Raw genomic sequence first — 12898 nt, 5'->3', positions numbered from 1 at the left:
ATACCTGATAAACACTTATTATTTTATAACTCTTTTCTTTTCCATAAGGTAATTATAAAAATCATATCATTCCTTAGCCTTTCCACATAAAATGAATAGTGACTGGAATATTTCTAACCCTTTTACTACTAAATCATGAATTTCCTCACTTTGAAATAGAGAGAATTTTTGAACAATGATAGATTTCTCCAGCTAACCAGAAGATAGTACTTCAGTTCTCATACTCTGTTATTCGGGATGTTGGGAAAGTACTTGAAAAATGGACGAAAAGGTAGCAGAGGGGGAGGGGGTAGAAGGGCAGGGAGAGTCACATTCCAAGATAATTTAATTACCTCACAACTTTCTATAAGACATCTTGCATAAAATTCCACCAGTTTTATTAGAGGAGCACAATTTTTAGTTTGAATATGTTGAAACACAATAAATTAGTTCACTGATTTTAAGCATTTTCATAAAAATTTTGCTTACCATCTATAAAGACCAGAGCTTATAACCTTTAAAATCAGAAATAAGGAAAACAAAATATCAGGTTAAAAAAAAAATGTTTAAGATGTTTGTATATTTGTTCTTTCAATACAATTCTCTACATTTTGATTGATAGGTAAACCAGTTTTTAAAAATAACCAAATACGTAAGGAGATAGAAATGAGCCAATTAGATGGCACTGCTTTGTATTCTTCTTGTGATGAGAAACTGTATATATTTTGATAAATGGTCACAGCCCCATTCAGCAAATAGCTCTGTGTATTGTGGTAAATTCTTGTGCAATTACAGAACTTCGCTGGAATGCCTAGTGGTCTCTAGATAAATTCCTTCACCCTCTATGGTAACAACTTGTCAGGTAGACTCATTTCCTGTTTTTTATCTAAGCACTAAAGGACTTCAAGGACCTTCATGAGTTTGGGACGAGTCACAGTCTGACCCATCTCTTATTATCAGTAATTTTTAAACACACACACAAAAAAACTTCAATATTTATTTTCTTAACTGAATTTTGTTCACTCCAAAATATACTTTGGATCGGTAAGTAGTTAGCAGGAGACAATAATTTTACACCCCAAAACATGTTATTTTTCCACATATATTAATTTTTTTCTTTAAAGAGTTTGGGTTTTAATTCTGCTAGAATTTCCTGTGTTCTTCCACACCAGCGTCATAGGAAATCCTAATGTTCTCAAGATTTCTTTCATTTCATTGCACCTGCTTTTCAGGATCAACAAGTTAGTTTACAAGCTTGAAGTCTCAAATTCAAAATACTTACTTGTGGGTGAAATAAGAATCCTGGCGAAGGTCTCAAGTATTTCTCTTTTAAAGCTTCAAGTGGGTCAGTTAGTTTTCTTTTCTCTACTCTGAAAGGTTAAAATTAGTTTTTGAAGATGAATCAGTCTCATATATCAATCGCTACATAATTACTGACATTTAAACAGCTAATAATAAAACAAATGGTAGATTTCTGGGAAGCACACTAATAAAAATATAAAGACATCTGTTCAGCTCTTGAAGAATACTCATGGCACTTCTAGGCGCTCACAGAAAGAAGGTCCTATTCACAATGGTAAAATCCTATTGGGTGACTAGTAACAATAATAATGAGGAAATATAAAAACTGAAGAGTCATGAAACCGGAGGCTTGGTTACAGATTTGTACCTTTCCATTTCAAATGCAGACAAGAAGGCTTGATGATTTTGAAATCATGAGGACAGAGCTCATTCTGAAAATTAAAGTCATTTTCTGCCAAGAAAGTGTTCCCCTAGACATTCGTTATATTTCCCCCATACTTGCCAATGAGGGCAGGAGAGTTTCTAAGCACCTATGCATTCTGCTCCCCTCTCTTTGAGGTCCCTCTTTTGGATGCCACTGCTGATAAACAGGGCAGGCAAAAGGGGATGGAGGGAAAAGGAAGAGGAACATTTTGAAGATAGAGAAATATAAAAATTATCGGCATATCCCTTCTGCTTTCTAAATGTTTGTTATTCTATTTTCTATTAAGTATGCAGGAAGTGACATCATGGATTAAATTAATTTCTTTTACCAACTGTTGATACATTTCTTTTTAAGAACCGCTGAATAAGCACGCTTCTAAAATAGAATCAAAATTAATAAAAACAGCTACCACTTCTTGAAAGTTTATAGATGCTATGTTTTGCATACACTATGTCACTTACTGAAACAGGTCCTCTTATACCCATTCTATGAAGTAAAAAACAAAAAAAGAACAACTTTAAGACAAGGGAAAGCTGAGATTTCAACTCAGGTCTTGCACTAAAACTGGTGTTTAGGCATTTCATGACTTGGGTAGAATGACAGGCCTAGGTCCTTTATTCGGATTGAAACACCAGGGAGAAGACTGAGTTTTGCGTAAGCAAGGGGCAGAGAGGGTTAGGATATGATGGAGAAGAGTGTAATAGGTGTGTGGCGGAATTGGAAACCCATTGCCACTGGGAGGGTCTGAGAAAAAAAAAAAAAAAGTCTAAGGGATTATCTTCACAAAGGGCTGAGATGTATCACTGAGTTGGAAATACAACCTCACTGGCAATGGGTAACACACAATCTACACCCCAAATATGGAAGTTCTGTTTTCCCTTCTTTTACCTCTCTTATGGAGACTGCCACAAGAATTAAGACATAATAATTGGGAAAAAGTGCACAGGCATGGTACTGATGGCTTGGAAAATATTTTTGCGCTGTCCTTTTCAATCCCCTTCAAGCTGGGGGGGCGGGGAGGTGGGGTAGCGCTCAGCATACCGGCAGTATTTCTTAGTTAATGTATTATAGATAATACAGGTAGAAAAGGAATCTTTGGTGAAAAGAGTTTGCGGCTCTAGTACTTATTAAGTAATAGGAACTCAATGAGTACTGTTGAATGAAAGAGTAGCACAAACTTGTTCGTGAAAGAGAATCAGGCAAAAATACGAAAATAGTCTCATCTTAAACAAGTCCAATAAGCAATTATCCATGCCTTCCATTAATTCTTGACATTGTTCAAGACTTGAATGAGAAAGTAGATGTGAAAATGCTTGGTAATATTTAAAATACACAATAAGCATAATTACTATTATTCATACTTTTAAAGAAAGCTGGTATTTAAAAAATAAATAAATCATTCTGAATGTCAAGTGAGTGTTAACAGAATACTGTCTATGAGGCTTTTTATTAAGCATATATGTTTCCCCCCCGCAAAGAACTTTTGGATGCATCAAAGAAAACTGGATAACGAAGGTATTAAACAGTGACGTGTCTTTCAAAACCAGCCACTCACATTATACACAAAACATTTTTGTGATTAATATTTCACTTACTTTGGCTTCCTAGGAGATTTATTTAGAAACAGAATCTGAGCGGTACTTATTAAGGATGTGTTGGTCGGTTAACAAAGAGAAAACGCATGCTGTTCTACACCCCACCTCATTCCAAATATCCTGACCCGCTTGAGTACCCACACATATTTGCATTAATCCTTCAGGAGCCTCATTCTTCTGCCACTTGACAGCTTGCTTTAAATATGGCTTTCCCATATTTTCCACTTAAAAAATGTGTTCAAAAATAAATTTATTGTCAGGGGAAAGAACTCTGTGGGCCTCATCCAAAACCCCAAATTCAGAGACATCCAAAAATAAGTCCAAACTTAATGAGTTGACCGTCTGAATAAAAAATGAATTCACTAGATCAAACAACTTTACTCTCTGCCTTGTAATAATAACAAAAATGGTTTGTTAAAAGCCATGGCTTTCAACTGTAAACCCTGCCCTTTGTCCACACGTCGTCCACATTTAATCGTCTCCTGTCCACCCTTACCTGTAAATAGGGTCCATAAAGAAAGGAGTGGGTCTAGCATGCTGCAAGGAACCATCTGATGCTGGTCTTGGTTCAATGCCGCTTCCTTTCTTTTCCCCAAACACGTGGTTTTTACGAGGCTCGGTCAGCTTTGTCCCACTGGCTCTACTCCTACTGCCCATACTTAGATCCAGGGGCTGGTCTTGGCTTGTGGCAGGTGTTGCTGGAGGCTTGGAGGGGACTGGAGTCAAGGGCTTCTCGTCCTTTCGCTTAGTGGTGAGATCAAAGGGAGACTCAGAGCTTCCCTTCTGCAGTTTCTTTACTTCACTTGGTGATTGGGGTTCCATTTTCAAAGGTAACGATCTCAAGTCTCTATCAGGAAATGGGTACATTGATTGAGAGAATGCTGGAAAAAACGGGAGGGGAAACATGGAAGGGTAAGGTAAAGCTCCAACTTTTTTGTCTTGCAGCCCCACCAGTCCTGTTGAACCAAAGTATTTTTCAGCAATAGAAGCAATAGCTTTTATAGAATCATTCACAGCTCCTGACACCGCAGTTTGCTCCTCTAAAGATGGTGAGAAAATGGAATGATTGCTGTATTCTTTCTTATTATGTATTGAAGCCAGATTCTGAAGAGGGCTTACTTTGTCTTTGAACATTTTACCATTTTCTTTAAATTTCTCTTTATCACTTTCAATGTCACTTTCCAGATCAGAGCCCGAGGTTGTTTCCAGGTCACTGCCACTTGGCGTACTGACATCATCAAGGTCACTACTCTCTGACTGGTCACTGATTTTCTCAAGGGGCCTCTCTTCAGAGGACCTCTCGGGCTGGAGCTCCACTGGCTTATTGTCCCCTACAGGTGGGTGTTTAGATAGTGCCTTCAAAATATCCTGTGTAGCTGGCAGTATCTGAGGATGTGTCATGAGGGGACTTTGACTTTTGTTTGTCTGTTCAGTACTTGATAGTCCTTTAACAGGAGAACTAGCAGGTATCAAAGGAGGCCTGTGGTACAAGCCGGAAGGAAACAGACCAGGGAAGCTAAAAGAAAATCCAGGAGCTGTTGGAAAGGTAAGACCAGCAGGATGCCTATTGGCACCAAAATAGTCAGCAAGGCCCGGGTTGGCATGACTCATATTAACCATGGACGTTTTATCCATAGCTGGGGTTCCAGGAAGTGAAATGCCTTGGCCAAAAAATCCACCTGCCGCAAAATGGTTCTTGCCCTCACAAAACCTCCTGTGTTTATTTAAGGAAGACGTAGTGCTGAACATTTGTCCACAGTCTTTGCACTTGATTTGGGTTCTGCAATCAGCATGCATGCGCTTATGACGACAAAGGTTTGAAAACTGAGTATAGGATTTATGGCAGACCTCACCTGTGTGCAAACAACAAAAGAGAATCTCAGGCTTTATGGCAATTGCTTCTGAATTTAGCAAATATCACAATTGGTTTACCCAAAATTGCAATTAGGAAGCCAGGAAAAGTTGTTGGAGGTACGAATCTGGGTACTCCCAACACAGAAAACCCCATGTCACTAGATTCCAAAGCAAGGCATCCAACCTGACAAATGTCTTGAGGCAGCACAAATATTTCATATATAAATATATTTAAATATTTTGTCATCCCCATTGCAAAATATTTTTTCATCATATTTGTGTACTTAAATATTTATAGCAAAGTCCAATTCCAGCATGCATTGACTTCCCACCCCATTGCTACCCTCATAGAATCTTACAAATTCAAGTCTCAAGGCGTACTGAACATAAAACATAACAGGAACCCCTTTAAAATTTTAGACCACTTAAAGACTTCTAAGTCGTAGGCACCAAAACAAAATAAAACAGCCTTTCCCTCGACCAGAAACTTTACCTTCATTCCCTCTCCCCCTGGGGAAAAAGCCTGTGACTGCCCTACCATTATTTAATTTGTATTATATCATATGCTCTCATCATTCACACATCAAAGCCACACAACAATGCACATTGTGTATTCTGAGACATTTTTAACAATCATTTTCATGATTTGAGAAAGACTGACATAATTTACAATGGCTCTATTTTAAGCCTGCAAAGGAAGCTAAATTGAATGTGGTCCATCCTGCATTGCTGGTTCCCATGAACTATGATCACGTCCTCTGACTTCCCCTCACACCAGTGGTTGTGCTAACCTTCCTGCATTTATGAAACCCCCGTCCTTGGGAAATACGTCCACTTGTTGTCATATCTTCGCCGGTTATCTCAGGGCTTGACTTCTATGTGGGTTAGCCAACTATGGTAAGCAGGGAGAGTGTTCTGAGTGCTCTAATCCAGAAAGAACACGGCAGGGCACGGCTGGGAAAGAACCCTCTTCGCGGAAAATTTGCCAAAAAAGTAGAACATCTTCCTCCTCACAGATGAGAGAACAGATCTAAGTGTATTTTAAGACCAAACTTCGTAACCTTTAAAAACTCCTTTGCTGGGTAAGAATTCCCCTCACTTCGCAGTCCGGCAGGATTATAGTATCCATTTCCTAAGCATCACATTTTTTTATCTGACTTTAGTAGAGGTGAATCCGCTTTATGTGTGAGCTTACTTTAACAATCCCGTGCACGTTTGATACATGCAGAAACATGATATGCCTTGTTGGTGATTACTGAAACAAATTTATATAAGAAATTAAATTGAAGACAAAATACGACATTTATTGCTTTCATGTGACGGCTGCCTTTGAGCGCAGAGTGGTTGAGCTCCTAAGTTAAAGCAGTAATAGTTGAAAAAAAAAAAACTCGAAGGAGATTTTATAGATGTTCAATCATGCAAAACTCACCCAAAAGTTGGATTATCCCACACACCACCAAACAGGAAGTACCAAGTGATTCCATAATATTTCTTTTACTACTAATGATTAAAATGCATTGCTACATATATCACTGCACTTAGTAATAGTAAAGGAGCTTTCAACTGTGGGATGATTCATGACATTATAGAGGCTGTAACATGCATTTTAATGGGAAGAGAAGATGTGAGTGATTTCTTTTCAAATTATTCTACTGGAATATATTGACCAGAGACTACTTTAAAAGTATATACTAGTAACCATATACAATAAATACACATGCTATTTAAATTCTTTGATACACTAATTAAAACCATATGATGTAAAGGGTAGAAACATGAGGCTTTTGCTGGTTATACTAATTCAGCTATGAGCAATAACAAGAAATAGTAAATAAAATGTCGTTGGAATTATAAAAGTTCACTCATCAAGAAAGTAACACCTCTCCTCTGGGCATTAAAAGGCGTTGAGAAAACGTCTTGATGGGTATTCAACCACGGCATAAACTTTTGAAAGGTTTGCAAGTGTTTGGCAAAGAAATGTTGCTCTCTATATTCCTTTCTTATACCTGGATGGATTGAAGAAAATCAGGAGCTTCTCTGTATCGGAGTAACAGAAGGTGCATTAGACTTTCCTGGTTGCCACCCCGTGTTACACAGATGAGCGATGTCTGTGTCAGGTCTTAAGAACAGAGAATCTGGGATGTTTCCTTAGGCGGAGGCTTTGTTTTCCTCACTTGAATGTCTGGCCTGGCCCACCGCTAACCACCAGGCCTCCAGGTAAACGGCTCAATTGATGTTGAAGTCTATACTCTACTGTAATTTTCTCAGTAATAGGAATTAGCCAGCAGTTAACATTGCATTTTTCTACTTATTAAACAAATTAAGAGGTATTTTGAATATGTTCAGCCTATTAGAGCATGTGGTTTCTATTTGGGAAGGCTGGAGGTTTCTGCAAAGGCAGTGAGTAATTACCTTAGCACTGGTGACTTTGGGCTCAAGCTTGGCGGTACACTGTAATAAGAGACAGTTGCCATAAACACACCAGTGGGGGTAAATCGTGGTGTGTGGCCTTCTGGTGAGAAACAGATATCAACTCTAGGTGAACCTCCTCCACTCCCAATCTCCACACCAACTCTCCTCTTTTGTTCTGAAATTACATGGCTATTATTCATAATTACCCCATGGTTCTCTGTCAGATTTTACATTTGAAGAATTCCATCTGCTATTTAAATTTACCAATAATTACTGAAAATCCATTTGTGGCAAATAGTTGTGCAAGCTGATTGGAAAGGGACACCCTATAGTGCTTTAAAATGAAACACTTGATTTCAACACAATTAAAATTCCAGATCCCAGAACCTTAGATAATAGGAATCTATATTTTCCAACTTTTAGCTTAAATAATAGAGAAATCATTAAGTCATTAAATAGAGAATCCGTTCAGTCTATTTTTTCCCACCAAGACACAATAAACGTACCAAAATTTGTTTCTGAGGAATCAGAAATACATGAGTTATTTATGCCTGTGACACTACGAAGTACATTTTTAAGGGCGTCACGACCTAGAGTCCGAAACGCCTTTATGAGACAAGAAGTCTAAAATGTCTATTGTATACTTTATTTCCTGTGATTTCTAACAGAGCTCCCCCCAAGGGAGACTAGAGCACCCTTTTGTTTATCAGCTGGTCATCTTCACTCCACCCAGGGTACAGAAGAACCCTGTAGGAGCAAAACAAGACTCTAGTTTAAGCTGGAAAGGGGAAAAAAAAGCTCTCCTGTTGCTTGGAAGCACAAAAGAGGACTGTGTCGAGCTAAAAATGAGGAGAGTTAGTCTCTGGCATCTGTGCGTTGGCACCAAAAATTATGTTTTTGCCCATCAGGTCCTGTAGTAGTGTCTCATATACCTACTACAAATTATTGAGTATTTGTCAGAAAAAAAATTTTTTTCTAAGAGTTCCCACGTCAGAGGTTTTGCCAACTACTGAGTATGCCTCGATCATTTCCATGCTCACCTGCATACAAAATCAGTCTTAAAGTTTGTAGCGCAACTCAGTGAGTCAGTGTTTATAAGCCCAGCTGAGCAATGGATCAAAAGAAGTCTAGAGTCATTGCTCAGATCGACTGAAAACAACTGATTTGCTTTATGAAATATTTCAGCACAATACAGGGAACAGGAGTGGGTGGACGGAAGAAGCAAATGAGCACGGAGTTTTACTTTATGTGGAGTGTGTTACTGAAGTGCTCTGTACAGGGACCTTCTAGGTAGGTGGTCAGATTGGATGTCTTCTGAACACACACTGCCAGTAAATTTGCTTTAGTATAGTGGCTTATAGAAGCAGAGTGTCCACCATCAAAGTGAAAATGTTCTGCTTTTCAAGTAACTGGTAGTTCTTACCAACCGGCAGCCGGTGATTGGTAACAATGTGTAGATTAAGGGGAGTCTTATTCCCCCCTCCCTCTCTCCCCCCCCCCCACACACACACACACACTCACTCACTCACTCACAGTCACAGCCTACTTGACAAGTGGGGCTCTTCCAGCCTTTCTGATCCAGAATAGGTTTTTATCACTTCATCTTATTTATGGCATTTGCCTTTGCTGTTTTACAAAGCCATGACCATTTTCAGTGGAAAACAAATCTGGTTCTCTCTATTAAACCCTACAACCTGGAGAGGCTTCCCTTTCATTATTTAACGACTTCTCTTTTCTCTACTTGTTATTGATTTCATCTAATAGAAAACACCCCAGGAATTATAAACAAGATACCATGGATCTGGGTGTAAAAGATGTTCTTGTAATAGAAAAATAGCCCAACTGGATTGGACCATAAACAGCTAATGCAGAGACCCTTCTATGGCCATGCGGCCATCTCCTGATCACAGTGCCTTTCGGATGAGAGACAGATGCAGGAAGGAGGGCTGGAGTGTTAAAAACTTACAGATAAAGGGCTTCACACTGCTGTGGATGTGCTTGTGTTGTTTGAGGCCCGACGAAGTGGCAAACGTTTTGCCACACTCCGGGCATGCGTGGGCCCGGGCACCAACATGCTGAGAGCGAATGTGCCGCTGGAGGTTGCTAGGGTCCGTGAAAACCTGCTAGGAAATGAGTACTGATTAATCAAGAAACTTAATTCAAGGACACAATAACGAAGACCAGGAATGACTCAAGAAGGAATTTTGTTTATTTATTTTGTTTTTGTTTATTTGTTTTCCCCAAAGACCAAAAGAAAGTCATATTCCCAAAGCATGAGCTCCTCTCGGAGAGGGACTGTAAATTATTCAGATCTATATCCTTAGCAGGAAATGTCCATCGGTATCAGTTGAACGAAATAATTAATGGCATGATAGACCACAGTCAAGATCTTCTTGATCCCATTTAGAGTGATTAGGGTTGAAAAATAAAATGCCAGCCAAGACATTATTTAAAATGGTATGTTACTTCCATCTTTTAAACCAAAACACACTATGTACGAAATTGGGGGGATTTTTACGAAAGTATCTCAAATCTATTCAAGGAGTTCTCCCAGGGATAATGCTAACACTGTTTCAAGCAAGGTACCATTAAGCTAAAACCATTCCTTTAAACACTGTACTAAAAAAAGAAGAAAAGAAGAGAAGAGAAGAGAAGAGAAGAGAAGAGCAAAAGTCACCCACACTTCTGGGAGCAGAGCATCTCTAAAGATAATTTCAAATATCACAATTTCCACTGGCATGAAGAAAGATATTCAAATGCTATAAAAAGGTTTTGGAAATAGAAATCGACTTCAATGACATCAGCGCACCTTTTAGTTAATTGAGAGCCATGAACATTAAATGATGTGAACTACTGTTTCCATGTTTCAGAGTCATGGTCAAGGTAGAGTGCTTCACTGCACCCTTATGCTGCTCAGCAGTGGCCACTAAGGCAGGCCACTAAGGCACTGTGCTCTTAATTAGAACCAAGTCATGATTTATGGTGGGGACTTGGGTGGAAAAATCTGCAAATGTAGGAGTCTCCTATTCTTTCTGAATAGGCATTCAGAAACTTTATGTGACTTCCTCGCAAACTGCTATTAAAAGAAATCAGTAATGTGCATTGGATACAATTTTCATTCTCCATAAGGCTATAAAACAACCCCACACTGGCAAGCCAGTAGCGGAACCAGGAATTTACCAAGGATGTCTGACACCTAGTTCTGGAACTCACCATTAAGCCTCACTTCCTCCCTTACAAAAATAAAAGGGTACCCACTAAGTGTTTTTATACACTGTACTAATGCCTTTTAGCATACAACACTCAGTCTACTTTTCTCAAGATATTTATAGTTTCCCCTCTCAAGGGTTGTTTTTATATATCATAGCAAGTGATGGATTAAGAGAGAGCAGGATGACAGAGAGAGGCCAAGTAGTCTACAAATTCACTGTACCTTGGCACAGTTTTCACATTCATAGTGCTTTCCACTGTCATGTGACATCTGGTGGCGAATTAAATTGGACTTCCAGTTAAATGCCTTGGGACACTGATCGCACTTGTATTCCCTCTCTTCAGTATGTGACAACATGTGTTTCTCCAGGCTGTTAAGAGAACAATTGGTTCAATAAGACACGGTGACAAAGAATACATTCATAAACAGAATGTCATTTTATTGCTAATCCAACTGGCAATTAAAGAAATGAGAAGGAAAAGGAGTTGAGGTGAGAGAAGAGAAGAAACAAAGAGAAGAAACAGGCTCACAACAGACGAAAGAATACTTATTCTTCCTAGACTGTGTCCTTCACTAACACAGAGAAGTACCCCTGTTGTTTGAAAATAAATCTGAGATAGCTATCAGGGATTAGTTGCCAACTTAGAGGCACGATAAACGACTAGCTACTTGCCCAGTTCTGGATTCACCACACCATTCTAAGGGCAACACACATTGCTAATACCCACTTAATTCAAACACAAACACTGAAACTGAAGATCTTCAAAACATGCTTAAGAGCATGCAGGCAGGTATCCTTTCTAATATATAACCTCTAGATTCAAAAAGGTACTTTTGTTTCTACCCATATCTCCAAGCGGAAAAGTGAGTCGTAACCTAACTATTCACCAGGCAACTTCCCAAAATAACCCTGAGACGGATGGATGAATGGATGGTCCTGCAGATGAGTGATGAATGGATATGTGTATACATAGATATAGAAGCATATGTATATAGCGCCTATGAATTAGGGAGGAAAGAAAATGTGTAATAATATAAGTGGATGCATTATTAAAGCCCTTCAAAAGAAAAACGGAGTTAGAAGTTTCTCACAAGGATAATTTTTCTGTTTTCAAGCTTAGAATATTTTTGCTTCTCAAATATTTCCATCTCTTTTCTAAAACTTGTATATGAAATCTGCATGGATTTAATGAAAAGCAAATATTATAGATAATGGATTGCTGTGATAGTCAGATGTTTGAACATATTTGTTAATTAAATATGCACAGATAACGCACGGGGATACTACCCCTAAAGTAACCAGAGCTTCTTGGAGAAATAGCCTGTTTCAAACTTGAAGCCCAAGATACACGATAGGCCTCGAACATCTTGTTACGGCAAAAAGCAAGAAAGTTATAGAGCATGTCAAAAGAATTAAGGTACCAACGTGAAAAAACAACCACTGACCAAAGATGAGGAAATTTAAGCATCAATAAAAATAATAATTTCATCTTTTAACAAAAACAATATTCAAAATCGCACAAACAAAAGCTCACGGGTCACCCTTGGAAGATTCTGAGAAGCAAAATCATTACTCTGAAAACTAGTAAGTAAAGAGAAAACTCACCCACATGTCCTGCCCTTCCTATATGAACTGTACTTCAGGGTGAGCAAATAAACAATGAGGGGAAGTTTGTCTGCGTAGAATTAACAGAGATAATAAATAATGAAAGAACGATAGAAGTAGAAAACATCCATTTTACAGCATGTAAGCAATTAATAAATGTAGGCAAGTCAGAAATAAACCTTGTGCCTCCTGAAGGAAATAAACCATAGCATCAGTGAGGTATTATTCTTAAAACGGTGAACCTAAATCTGATCAAGGCTTGGGATGTAACTGTGAGTTTACAGGAAGTAGAGAAGATGGAGAAAGATGTTAACACTGAGGGGACATGATCAGTAGAATCCAGGCTAGAGGAAATGCTACAGGAAAAAACACTTAGTTTCTTCTATAAATAAATTTCAATGAGGGAAGGAGGGAGCAAGGGAGGGAGAGAAAGAAAGACTGACTTTGACTGAAGGACCTTTTATAAATTAAAAGAGACATAAGAGGGGCACCTGGGTGGCTCAGTCGGTTAAGCG

At 38.7% G+C, this 12898-nt stretch overlaps 1 protein-coding gene across 12 annotated transcripts in view; it reads right to left on the bottom strand.

Moving 5' to 3' along the window:
- MECOM (MDS1 and EVI1 complex locus) overlaps positions 1–12898 on the bottom strand; it is a 558007-nt gene that overhangs the window by 27091 nt on the left and 518018 nt on the right. For 9 of the 12 annotated variants that reach the window (XM_060639164.2, XM_060639159.2, XM_060639161.2 and 6 more), the window contains 4 exons: positions 11000–11147; positions 9533–9689; positions 3797–5153; positions 1262–1349 (listed from right to left, as the gene is read on the bottom strand). In XM_060639164.2, the coding sequence (XP_060495147.2) occupies positions 1262–1349; positions 3797–5153; positions 9533–9689; positions 11000–11147 (1750 nt within the window). The remainder of the gene's footprint in view (positions 1–1261; positions 1350–3796; positions 5154–9532; positions 9690–10999; positions 11148–12898) is intronic. The other 3 variants (XM_060639160.2, XM_060639162.2, XM_060639172.2) reach the window with 2 other exon arrangements.

This window comes from Panthera onca, chromosome C2, assembly GCF_046562875.1.
Source record: "Panthera onca isolate mPanOnc1 chromosome C2, mPanOnc1 haplotype 2, whole genome shotgun sequence".
Classification (NCBI taxonomy): Eukaryota; Metazoa; Chordata; class Mammalia; order Carnivora; family Felidae; genus Panthera; species Panthera onca.
This window is presented reverse-complemented; position numbering and strand designations above follow the sequence as displayed.